Source organism: Dermacentor andersoni, chromosome 9 (genome assembly GCF_023375885.2).
Source record: "Dermacentor andersoni chromosome 9, qqDerAnde1_hic_scaffold, whole genome shotgun sequence".
NCBI classification, from domain to species: domain Eukaryota; kingdom Metazoa; phylum Arthropoda; class Arachnida; order Ixodida; family Ixodidae; genus Dermacentor; species Dermacentor andersoni.
In genome coordinates this window covers 107,963,844-107,977,270 of record NC_092822.1, presented here as the reverse complement: position 1 = coordinate 107,977,270, position 13,427 = coordinate 107,963,844, and the positions used below count along the sequence as shown (strand labels likewise).

Genomic DNA, 13,427 nt, shown 5'->3' with positions numbered 1-13,427 from the left:
CTACACAATCGTGTTGACGAAGCGAACGGTGCGGCATCCCGCGATAGTGAAGTACTTCACACAGACTGGCATTGCGGCGGGCGGCAGCGCCGCAGACAATGCCAAACGCCGTAGGATAGCCATCATTGAGTATAAATTGCGTGCTGCGCGTGTTTCGCTTAATGTGTCAACGCTGAAAAGACAGCGCGCTGTGGACAAACTGAAATAGTGGAGCCACATCCGAGCCTTTAATTAAGCAGCGCTGTGGTACCTGAAAGGCGTGTTTTGAACCGAGATGACGGCGAAGAGCTGACAGAACTCCTGGTCCCTAACACGCTTCCTTGAGCAGGCCACAGTGAGATATTATGAATGCTTCGGGGAACAGAAGCAGCGCGAAATAAAGGACCCTTTGAAACGTTGACGAAGTCCAGTCGGTCAGCGACGTTCCTTATGCAGGCTCCGATTGCGACACGTAGTCGTCTCACAGCTCATCGGATGTCGTAGAGCACCACAGAGTGCCAGCGCAATATCGGTGACCGCGTTATCTCTCAACATCGATGTTATCTCTTACACGAGGCAGTCCTTAGTCAAAGTAAACCACAGAAAGCAGGGCACCCGATCCTATGCTTATAATGTAAAAGATGAACACCTGGGTGCGAGAATTGTATGTCACAATGACTGGACTTCCGCTTCGTTATTACTATGTGAGCAGTTATCAGTCAACATAAGTTCAATTATAGCATCGTTGTATTGCATATTGCATCATTGGATTGCAAAACACGATTGTATGTTTGTTGAAGAGAGTCACGTGATGCCCTCTAGCATGTGTGCACCGACATGTGTGCGGCATGCGTAACAAATATTTATATCGTGAAGTAAGTTATCGGTATGTAATATTATCATTATTTTTCAGGCAACGTAAATGCACTAAAGCGACGAATGAATCAGACAAGAATTAGCAAGGTTTTTAATATGCTTGAGAACGGGTAGCCGCGTGATTCTTGGTACCCTGGTAAAACAAACTGTTATACTTAAACAATACGCTTCCATGGGCTGTCCTGGGCGGTTGCAAGCCTGTACATATTTGAGAACTCGTCTTCCTTGAGGATATCGAGGACATTTGCTGGCACGTTGGTCATAATCCCGTCAATATTCTTCCTAAAAAGAGGAAAAAAGTACAACTGAAAGCTTTTTTCATTTTTTCCAGGAGTCCGCATATGGCATTGGTCAAGTTTTAATGCAAGAACATCAAGCGGTCCATTGAGCGAAAAAGATTGTCGTCTTTTTTCGAGTAAGAGGGCGTTGACCAAGCGTCTCAACGCGCTCGCCTCTCCGCGAGAAGTTCGTAACTCAAAGGACCACGCAGCGGCTTCACATCTGCAATTCATACGACGTGCTTAGGTGCCCTTGTATTTTTTATTGAGCCTATTGGTTGTGGCGAAAATTTGCGTGAATATAACCGCGCAATAGCATGGTAAAGGAAACAGACAATGAGGCCCAAGAAAGCACCGGGGAAATTAGGTGTGGTTGAAATTGGAACGTAGAAAACAATAAAGGAAACAGAAATGAAAGTGGACGAAAAGATACGCTGGCGCCAATCGGAGCCGAATCCCCTACCTGTTGGGTTATGCATGTGTTGCACTGCCAGTTGTGCTACGGTGACGCTTATGAACTCGTCCACTAAATTGAGTATTTAAGTTTAGTAGATCTAGCCTTATGATTGTTAGTCAGCGCCCCTCAGAGCCATGATGGGCGGATGTGGAGTATTCTTCGCGCCCCATGGCGTCACGTGGCACATGATATTAGCAGAGCAGGCACGTGGCTAATAAACCCTGGTATGCTACCTATGACATAAAGGCTGTCACATTCGAGGCCCTCGTTGTGATTAGACGAGTGAAGAAGGGGAACCAAGGGAATTGATTTCGTTAACTATATTGGGAGCTCAGTTTGGAGGAGGCAAGGAATACAAGTTTGGTAGCTTGAGAACGGAGAGTCGACTGGCTTTGTTCAAAAGTACAAGCAGGTTTGCCGAGTGGCTATGGTGGTGCCCCAGACGGGCAGCCACTTCTGTTCCAAGAAAGAGCAGGGGTCAATGACCCCCCCCCCCCCAAGGTGAGGCAGAGCCTGGTAACCGGAATCTCTGGAGCGAGGGGAAATAACCCCCACCGCGAGGCACGGCGAATAATACTCCGCTATAATTATAACCAGACAAAGTCAACAGATAATGAAAACAAGGAAAGCGTCGGGGAAATTGCCTGCGGTTGACATTGAAATGTAGAAACTTAAAATGGAAACGATACGGTGCTCTCAGGCAGCTAGATTAGCAGCAGCGCCAGACGAAGCTTTTCCACCGCTTGCATCACTCATTGTCCCATGTGCGAATTGGCCCACGCAACCCACGGGAACGCCTGGGTCGCGCGCAGCGCATCCTCTAGCGACAGGGGCGCGATTGAAGTAGCGCACGCACAATGGGCCCGAAGGCCACGCTAGCGGTGGACGCGCTCGTTGCATGCCTGGTCGCCGCCGTGCAGAACGCCTCGTGCGGCACTTCGTTTTCCCCCTCCGCTTTCCTTCTCATGCACCGCTGCACCCTCCTCCTCCGCTTTCCTCTTCGAGCTCTCTTCGCTATGGCCGTCTATCAACCCCCGTTGCACTCCGAGTTCGCTCTTTCATAGTTCGCTGTGCTAGTTCACTCGGTTTCGCCTAGGGGTGCTGACGCTCAAACGCTGAACGCAGGAACAGGCGCCTAGGATCTGCCCTCTAAAAAAATTTGGAGGGTGCTTAAGCTTTGTCTATAAGAGTGCAACGCGATAGCGTTCGAAGATCTCTGATCGTACGCTTCTCACGCTTCCCGGCAACTGCAGCTTATGTAACCGTAATATGGCGGAAAACGTGCGGGGAACGCTATGCACGAAGGCGAGCTCTCTGGTAGAAACGCGGCCTCTTGCGTGGGCCGCGATGTGGTGGAGGCGAGCGCCATCTGGAGATGTTGCAAGGGAGCGGGCGCGCCGCTTCATGGCCTTTGAGATTTGCGCGCGCAAATATGGGACGCCATGGCTGCTTTATGAATAGTAGAAACGCTGAAAAAGGTGTTTGTGTTTTGTTTTCAGTTTCGCGAAGAGAATTATGCTTTCTCGTATACTCAAATTACAATCCGACTCTATCATGTCTGTAAGTTGTATGTAACTCCTACTTCACGATTTTTCTACGTAAGTTACCTTCGGAAATTCAATTAATTCAGTAATTTCCTTGCGCCACTAGAGGGCCTGCGCGGTTGGGTATGTGTGCTTTGAAATTCCTTTTGCTCCAGCGGCGTTCGATGCTAGACGTCGGAGTTCGTGCGACACGGGGTCCTTATCCCTGTCGCGAGGACTCATGCGTCGAGGAAGCTTTCGCACGCTCCGTTCCTTTTTTCTTTTTTTGCTGCGGTTTGGACGACGCGAGAGAAATGGAGATTTCGCAGGATTTCTTTACTATTAGGAAATGATAGCTCAAGGTGGTGCGGTGGGCAAATATCGTTCTGGCGGCCATTTATTCTCAATCGCGTTAATGTATGTCGTGCACACATGTTCCCACTACATCCACGTGGGTATGTAGGAGTGGTATATCTCTGGTAGAGTTCGTCATAAGATGGATAGAGATTATGAACAGCCACCCACTAATCCCTTTCACCGAACTTTTGAACTACGTGCATAGTGTTTGCTTGGTTAACGAACGAACAATCGTAATTCGCAGAAATAAGGGTGCCAGTTCAAAGGAAAATATTCAAGATGAAGTGTTGCTGAAAGGGCAGACACACAAAGAATGTTTCAGCTAAGGCGCAGCAAGCTTTAAAAAAAGGTTCTATTGCGGATAAAAGAAAATCCACAAATTGTTTTGCGTTCGTTCGCCTGCCACTGCCTGCAGCGGGCCGCAGTCTCACGGCTGGATGGAGCAAGAAATTGTGAAAGATGCGTGAAATGATAAATTATGCAATTTTTCTGTCGTGTATTAACATACTGGAGAGATTGCGTCGCCTTACCTGCCCTCTTTCTTGATAAGGAAGTTTCTACTTGTGGAAAATAAGGTAGCTGTGGAATCTATGTAAATATTTCCCAAGATATTTCCGCAGGCGTCCTGTATTCCAAGAATACGCAATGCTTCCACGACTGCTGGTATCTCTTCTGAATCGAATGCCTTTTCATAATCTATGGAGTCCATTAGAAAGGTTGATTGTACCTCGCAGATTTCTAAATATCCTGATTGATCACATGGATGTGTTCCATTGTGGAATATCCCTTTCTGAAGGCAACCTGCCTTCTTGGCTGATTGAAGTTACGTGCTACCTTGACTCTATTGGGCCGGGCACCACTTGACTTCAATCAACAAAGAATCTCCAATGCTATTCACTGCATGCTTAGAAGAAGTATTCAAGCTATCATACTGGGAAGGCTTAGGAGCGAGGATGAACCATGAATATCTCAACAACTTGTCCAGTCCGGTTCAGCAACATTGGACACGAGTTACAGCAAATGATTGAGTGCCTTACCAGAGACAATGCAAGAGTGAGGTTGAAGATTAATATGCAGAAGACAAAGATAATGGTGAATAGCCGGGCAAGGGAACAAGAGTTCATGATCGCCAGTCAGCCTCTAGATTCTATGAAGGAGTACGTTTACCTAGGTCAGTTATTCAAAGGTAACCCTGATAATGAGAAGGAAATTCAGAGAAGAATAACAATGGGGTGGAGTCCAAACGGCAGGTATTACCAAATACTGAATGGAAGCTTACCACTGTCGTTGAAAATTAAATTCAACAATAATTGCATTTTACAGTTGTTAACAATGGGGCGGAAACTTGTAGGTTAAGAAAGAAGCTCGAGAACAATTTGAGGACCGCGCAACCAGTGATGGAACGAAGAATGTTTGGTGTAACTTACGAGATAGGAAAAGAGCGGTGTGGATCAGAGAGCAAACGGGGATAGCCGATATTCTGGTTGGCATTAAGATAAATAAATCGACCACAAGTTATATAAGCGGTGCACCCTTAGGGTTACATAATGCGTGCCAAGAGAAGAGAAGCGCTATCGAGGACGGCAGAAGACAAGGTGGAGTGATGAAATTAAGAAATTTGCAGGCGCAAATTGGAATCAGCGAGCGCAATACAGGGGTAACTGAAGATCGCTGGAAGAGGCTTTCGTCCTGCAGTGTACATAAAAGAATAAGCTGCTGATGCTGCTGATGATGATTAGTACATTATAGATGCCAATCTAACGGCATCATCATTAGTATGAACATTATGGCTGAAATATTAATTATACCAAACACAAAAATTAGCGACTCTCTCATCACGTGTCTGCTTACGGCATGGTTATTTTATTTATTTTAAGAAAATATATTTATAGATTAATACCTGACAGAACCTGCGGGAAGTGGAAAACTATAGTTGAATTCGTGCAGGACCACGACGAATTTTTCTCAAATTGCGAGGCTTTTATTTCGAGGAAGCCGTGTCGGTTTCCTTTGTAGCAACTGATACGATTGGGTAGATGTCTCATTTTCCCCTAATTAATACGGTTAGATCAACGTAAAACAAGTGTTATGCAACAGGGCAAAAACAAAACATCAACGTAATGATAGCTTTATTGACACAACGTAGCGGCGTGCACTAATAATTCAGTCACTGCAAAAACTACAATTGAAATCAAAACCAAAAACTGAAAAAAGCATGCGCGGTAAGGTACTATAGGAAAAATTAGACGAAGATCCCCGCACTACAGTGTAGGCGTATACCATAGCAACTCCCATATCAAATGATGAATCACCGAAACGATAAGTGCAAAAAAAATGAACAAAGTAAGGTAAGGCAACAACAATTAAATTCCGCCGTATACAATAAACTACAAGTTCAGAGACAATTAATGGCGTGTGAACGTACATATGATTTCTTTAAAAAATAAGTTATTAATGATAGTAACACAACATCAATGAATAAGAATATAGAAAAACACTGAAAAAAAAAGGTGCTAGAGAACGAGATGGTTGAGACGTCAAAATGTTCGAGGCAGAGCTTAGAACTTGGACGGGATGTATTCTGGGAAAATCTTCCGCAACACGCGAAAAGAGAAGCAATGCGCACATTGAGATGTCTCGCGGTGTCCCTTCTACGGCCGTCTACGCATTCGCTGGACACCTCGGCTAAGAGCCATCCAGAAGCGGTGGAGCACACGCACCAGATTACATTTCTTTTCTTTTTTCTTCCTTTTTTGCTGATGAGCGCACCGATGAGCGCACCGAGCGCACCGGAGAAAAACCTGCCAGCGTGCGCAGCATCGGAGGCCATGCCACACTATCCGTGGTTTAGCCAGTGCCCGCCAGGCGACAACTCTGGTCGACATCACGGCCAATGGGGAGTTCTCTAAACTGCACGTTTGAAGAGCTCTGAGCATCGTCACGTCTTACACACACTGCCTCCGCGAAACACTGTCCTAAACGAACAGCCGCTGCATTGGCTCCACGAGTGTTGTGTCCTGCTCCTGGACTCAACGTCAGGAGTCCTATTCCTCGCTGCGATGGCGTTATTTTGACGGGGGTGGATTTTCGGAACCCTGCAATATACTGAGGAATCGGTATATGTTGAAGAACTGACTTTTAATTTGTTTCCAAGGTCTGCCTCCTAAAAGAAAGAGCACCTTAGTAACTCTAATTGTGCTTACCCACGTGTTCACACTGGAAGATCGTGAATAACGCAAACAAGCCATACCTCAGGAATCGACGCACGCTGAGTGGAGTGTCAACCGTCCACACGTACGCCTTGTCCACGTAGTCATGCGTCGTGTTCGCCGCCGTTCGTCGCGACGTCACTGCTTCCGTGCGTAAATCCCCGTAGCCGTCAATGACGCAATTAGCCGAGCCATCACCCTGCCAGCGATGTTGCCAAATGCCCAGCTCTTCGTACGTGTAGGCTATGACGCTCAGCAACTCGTGTCCACTGATGTCAAAACCTGCGAAGCGAATTGTTTCTGTGGTTGTTATTTTCGCGTTCTCTAGAAAAAAGTTCAGCAGGGACACCTAAGACTGCTCACGTGCGCGAATGCGCAGGAATTGTAGCCGATTTGGTGAAATGGGGCCCCACAACGCAAAACTATTCCAGTCTATTTTTCATTCAAGTTTCCTGACGTTAAATTTATGTAACGACCGACGCAAGCGTCGGGCAGTAACCCGCAGCGTTGTTTGAGAAGCCAAATCAAACGCTCTCCTCGCTTATAGGAGCTCACTTTTTTTGCATTCAGAGCGAATAGCATTGCCTATATTGAGCAAATTTTCTTATTGAATGGGCTGACAAGAGGCGAGGAGCTCGCCGAAGTGGAGATGGTTTCAATGGGGCCGAACCTCTCTCTGTTCCGAGGGGCGCTTGCCTTGGCGGGCGCAAACCCGTTTCTGGTGGGGGGAGATTTTAACGCCCCGAACGAGGCCTGGGGCTATGGCTACACTACAGCCAAAGGTCGACGCCTGTGGCAGGACCTACATGATGCCGAATTAACTCTTATTACCGATCCCACGGCGCCGACCCGCACGGGCACGTCTACGGCACGGGACACGACACCAGACCTGACGGCGGTCCGTAACATCCCTCAAGCAATGTGGCGCAATACCTTTGAAGATCTCGGTAGTGACCACATGATCATAGAAACACGAATTCCTCAGGCGGGTACACCCCCTTTTCCTAAGCTATTCAAATGGACGGACTGGGACAAATTCCGAAAGCAGCGAGCTGAACAGAGAGGTGAGGAGAACATCGATGACATCGAGGCATGGATGGAGACGCTCAACGACGACATGAACAAGGCGACGCAGACGCTCGCACCCGAGGTCCAGGTTGACAAGATCGACAGCCGACTAGCCCACCTCTGGGAAGCGAAGACGTCACTAAACGCAAGATGGAAAAAGCAAAGGCACAACCGAAAGCTTCGTAAGAAGATCGCACATATCAATCGCCAGCTGGAAGAACATTGCCGGACCTTAAGCCGCCAACAGTGGTATGACATCTGCAACGCGGTCGATGGGCAGCTGCACAATGGCAGCACGTGGCGTCTCCTTCGTCACCTCTTGGGGGAAACGCAGAGCAAGTCTGCTCAGCAAGCAAACCTGCAACGCCTTTTGCACAAGGGACAGACTACCACGAGTGATCACCAGCTCGTGACACGCCTGCTAGCCAAGTACTTCCCTCAACGGCCCGATGTGCAACACGGAGATTACACTGGAGAGACAAATGTGACACTCGATGAAGAATTTCACGAGTCAGAGATCCGCGCAGCTCTCCACGACCTTAATGGCAAATCAGCACCTGGTCCCGACAAGGTTACGAACAAGACTCTAAGAAACCTCGATGATGCCTCGATAACCGCTCTTACAGCATACATCAACAAATGCTGGCGAGCAGGTTGCATCCCAGAGGCGTGGAAACGCTCTAAAGCAGTCCTGATACCGAAGCCAGGCAAGCCGTCCAGCCTCGACCACTTGCGGCCCATTTCCCTCACATCCTGCGTCGGCAAGGTGATGGAGCACGCGTTCCTCTCCCGCATCAACCACCACCTCGAGGACACTGGAGCCTACCCACCCACTATGGTGGGCTTCCGGTCACACCTCTCCACTCAAGACGTCATGCTCCAGCTCTACCACCAGATTATCAATGACCCAACTAGTGGCAATCGGGCCATCCTCGGCCTAGATTTGGAAAAGGCATTTGACAATGTAGCACACGCAGCAATCCTGAGCCGCATAAACAAGCTCAACTTGGGTGAGCGAAGCTACAACTACGTCAGAGACTTCCTCTCGCGCCGCACAGTCACCCTCGCGGTCGGCAGCATGACATCCGACGAACATACACTAGGAAGCACCGGCACTCCTCAAGGATCGGTCATATCCCCGCTCCTTTTCAACCTCGTGATGCTAGGTCTCCCGGCCTACCTCGACGAGATCGATGGCCTCCATCACGCCTTGTACGCAGATGACATCACCCTGTGGGTCAACAAGGGCAGTGACGGTCAGATAGAATGCACCTTACAAGCAGCGGTATCTGCAGTCGAAACCTACCTCCAAGACACAGGTCTCCGACTATCTCCACTGAAATCGGAGCTGCTCGTCTACCGCTCGCGCCGCCGGCCCAAGCCTACAGCCGAATCGCGCCAATGTGACGACATAATCCTCTATACGCAAGACGGCTCCTGCATTCCCCGAGTCCCGAAGATACGCATCCTAGGCATGCATATAACAGCCAACGGGTCAAACATAGAAGCTATCCGCAATATCGAAGGCAAGGTTACAGCGGCTACCCGCCTGATCAAACGCATTACAAACAAGCACACGGGCATGAAGGAGGACAGTGTCATGCGCCTCATACACTCTTTCGCAATCAGTCACATCACTTATGTGGCTGCCTTCCACAACTGGAATGTCACTGATAGGGAGAAAATCAACACCCTTATACGCAAGACTTACAAGATCGCCCTTGGCCTACCGGAGTCCACAAGCACTGCTCGTCTGCTACAGCTGGGGGTATACAACACGCTTGAGGAAATCGTGGATGCGCAAAGAACCTCTCAACTCGAACGCATGTCTCTGACAGCCACGGGCCGGTACATCCTGCAGAAACTCGGCTTCAACTACCATGTCCAACACGGTCAGAAACAGGTCATTCCACCTGACCTCAGCGACACGCTGATTGTCGCCCCTATACCTCGAAACATGCACCCCGAATATAATCGGGGCCGACGCCAGGCCCGTGCCAAGGCACTGCTGCGCTCCTTGGGTGGAAAGAGGACTACGCGCTTTGTAGACGCCGCAGAATACACACGAGAACACCGATTCATGGCGGTAGTCGTAGACGTTAGCTCCCGGCTTACGCACGCGTGTAGTCTCGCAACGGAATACCCCGAAACAGCAGAAGAGGTAGCGATTGCGCTTGCGCTTACCGACCCCCTCTGCGAGGTAGTTTTTAGCGACTCACAATCCGCAGTTCGCAACTACACGCGGGGGCGCATTTCCTCAGAAGCTCTCCAGATTCTAAGGAAAGCTGGTCGACAGCACTTCGATAACACCGCCATCATATGGTTTCCAGCGCACGTCGCCACCCCCACCGATGAGGGCCTCATTAACTTGAACGAGGTAGCACACCGCTCTGCGCGAGAACTGACCCGCCGCGCAGAATCGGAGACCGCCTCTTCGAGTTCGGAACTGCTGGCTCAAAACACGCGAGAACGCCTGGTCAGGTACAGTGACATCACCAAGCACTACCAGCTAGGCAGGCGGTTGCTGCCCCCACCTCACCCCATGCTGAAACGTCGCCAGGCAGTCATCTGGCGACAATTGCAAACACAAACATTCCCCAGTCCGGTGCGATTGCAGCACATTTTCCCCGCGCAATACCCGACTGCTCTTTGCAAACTATGTCAGGACACTAGAGCGACGCTGTCACACATGTTGTGGGAGTGTCGGGTTGCATCAGCTACAATGGTAGTAGCTCCGGAGGCTCTTGCGTCGAAGTGGGCCGCCGCTCTGCGCAGCTCCAACCTCAAGACACAAGAGTGGGCTGTCCAGCAAGCCCGAGAGGCGGCGACGAGGCAAGGCCTCGAAGTCCCCTCATGGGAGACCTGAGCCCGGGTCGTCAAATTTGCCGGATTCAGAATAAAGTTGTTTCCATCCATCCAACCAGCACAGGGAAAGTCGATAAACGGATGAAGAGGATGGCGCCGGCGTCTGTGATTAGTCCGCATCCCCTGACTTAGCTTGTGGTGGCTGCAGCCACCGCAAGCTAAGCGTGCATCAGAAGGTAAAAAATGCCGCCAGAACAGATGCTCAGCAAAGAAGTGTTGCCAGAGCGATGCCGTATACGTGCCAAAAGGGTTCGATAACGTTATACTGCCATGTAGAAATTTAAATTAAATGCAAATAAGTCCGTGCTCCTCGGCAGCTTCGAGAAGCCAATACCAGAGCGATCGGCGGGCCACCATCTTCTATTTCTTTCGTAACGGGATAGTCTTCGGCTATTCAGGAAAAGAAAATGTTTTGTTCAGCATATAATTGCGTCTGTAACGCGCACATGTCACTTTGACGTTGACGAAGTGAGTTTTCGCGGTTTTGTCACATCGCGTGATGGACAGGCGAAGTGGGCGCAGCCCGAAAACGTTTGACCGATAGCAGAGGACAAATGGTGAAAAAGGCATTCTATCGGAAATTATTATTTTTCTTTAGTTTTGTCTAATCATCCATAATCAGTGTGCACATACACTATCAGATGGCGCGTTCTCACAGTTTTCGTGACGTCACGTGATAGACAGGCAAAACGGGCGGGGGGGGAGTGGCCGGAAAACTTTTTGACAAATCGTGGAGAGCTGATTGCAGAACTGGGGCGCTATAAGGTAAAGCTATTCCAAACTTTTCTATTCCAATTCTGCTATCAGCCCTCCACGATTGGTCAAAAACTTTTTTCGACTACCCCCACTTCACCTGTCTGTCACGCGACGTCACGAAAACCGCGATAGCTCCCCATCTGATATGATGCGTACATACTAATAATACATGATTTGTCAGAAAAAGAAAAACAGTTATTCATGATTCGACCCCTTTTCGCCATTAGTCCTCGGCTATTGGTAAAAAGCTTTCGGGCTGCACCCACTTCACCTGCCTGTCACGCGACGTCACAAAACCGCACAAACTCACCGCGTCAAAGTGACGTGTACGCGATAAAGATGCATTAATATGCCGAACAAAACTGAATTTTTTTCGGAATAGCCGCAGGCTGCCCCGTTCCGTAAGGAATAAAAGATAGCTGCCGCCGATCGCTGAGACGCTGGCTACACGCACCTGCCGGAGAGCATGGGTGTATTTGCGTATAATAAAACTTCTTGCGTGGCCGCGTAACGTTTTCGAGCACTTTCGGCACGTTTACCACCTCATTCTGCCAACTCTTCTTTGCTGAGGGTCAGTTTTAGCGTCATTCTTAAGCTTCCGTTGCATGCCGCCGCGGTTTTCGACCAGCCACCACAAGCTAAGTAAGGGAAAGCCGACCAATCGCAGACGCCGGCACCACCCTCTTCATCCGGTTATCGATTTTCAGTGCACTGGCTCTGCCCCAGCGGATCCCTCTCCACTTGAACGTTCTCCTCGCCTCTTGTCAGCCAATCAGATACGACAAGCCGCTAAGTGTAGGCGATGTTATTCGTTTTTCAAGCGAACAAAAGTGACCTCCTATGAATGAGGAGAGTGTTTGATTGGTCTGTACAGACAACCCCGTGGGTGACCGCCCGGTGCTTGCGTCGATGGTTACGCAAATTTGACGTCAGGAGATTGGAATAGAAACATATCGGAATAGTTTTACGTTATAGGGGCCCTGGAATAGAAAAGCTTGGAATAGCTTTACGTTATAGAGCCCTTGCTTTCGCTTGCGTATTCTTCCGCATGTCGTCTTGCACGTTGTAAACTTGCAAGACATTTCTGTTGAGACATGACGGCGGGATACACCTCATTTTATACCCTCATGATTTGGCATCGAGAGTACTGTTGTTGTTTGCGGTCACATATTCGTATGTCGCTTGTAAAACATAGTAAAACATACTTTGCGTTTAGCGACACATACTCCTCGAAATCTTACTCCTCTCCCTCCGTTACTCTCTGCCGTCTCTTATGCCCGTGCTGGCGCTCGGTATTTTGAGAGTGACGTCAGTCGTGACAGACGCACTGGCGCTGCCAGTGGGTAAGCGTAGCAGAGATAAATCAGCGATCGGGCTGTCCTTTCGCTCTGGCGAGATTCTTGGCCGTGGACATCTAACTATGGGAGACGCTAGCCGAAAAAAAAAAACTATTCAGTTTACATAAAAGATCAAATCAAAAGTGACTGGAGGCATTGCTAGTTTTCTGGAGCTTCAAAATGTACCGTCCTTACCCACGTGGTCGAGATATTGCGAGGAATTGTTGGCCCGCTTGATGGTATCCAGTGCTCCCGAGATGATGTATTTATCCAGCGTTGTGAAGACAGAGAGGATCACGTTCAGCTTGTTCTGGGACGTAACTGTGCATTGTAAGGAAACGACAATGAACTTTGGTAGCTAAAACGTGAATACTGTTAAAGGGAAGCTGAAAGCTTTTCCAGAAAAAATGAGTGAAGAGCAGTACGTCGTGGTTTTCAGCCCTCTGAATTCGAATATCGCATCAAAATTGAGCGAGAGAAAGCGCAAACATGTCTTATTTCGACGAAAAGTGCAGCAGCAGACACGCCCAGCTCGCGCGCCTCGTTTCCGCCTGTGATTGGTCGGGCGCCTCGTGACGTCAACAATGGTGTTCGTCCGGACCGACTGCTGCCGCTACACACGAAGCACGGTGCAAAGTAGTTTGGTGGTGTTTTGCTGAGACGGTCTTGGAAATTTTCGAGAGCTTGCGTTTCTCTGAGCAGTTTGGCGTTAAGTCCAAACT

The 13,427-nt window shown here is 49.1% G+C and overlaps 1 protein-coding gene across 1 annotated transcript in view; it reads right to left on the bottom strand.

Annotated features, from left to right (window-relative positions):
• Nucleotides 1-969: 969 nt before the first annotated feature.
• Nucleotides 970-13,427, bottom strand: part of LOC126527925 (dermonecrotic toxin StSicTox-betaIC1-like) — a 75,402-nt gene continuing 62,944 nt past the window's right edge. Inside the window, exons 4-6 of the mRNA XM_072284592.1 lie at nt 12,901-13,032; nt 6,721-6,961; nt 970-1,137 (exon numbers count right to left, since the gene is read on the bottom strand). Coding sequence (XP_072140693.1) covers nt 1,011-1,137; nt 6,721-6,961; nt 12,901-13,032 — 500 coding nt within the window. The 3' untranslated portion in view covers nt 970-1,010. The remainder of the gene's footprint in view (nt 1,138-6,720; nt 6,962-12,900; nt 13,033-13,427) is intronic.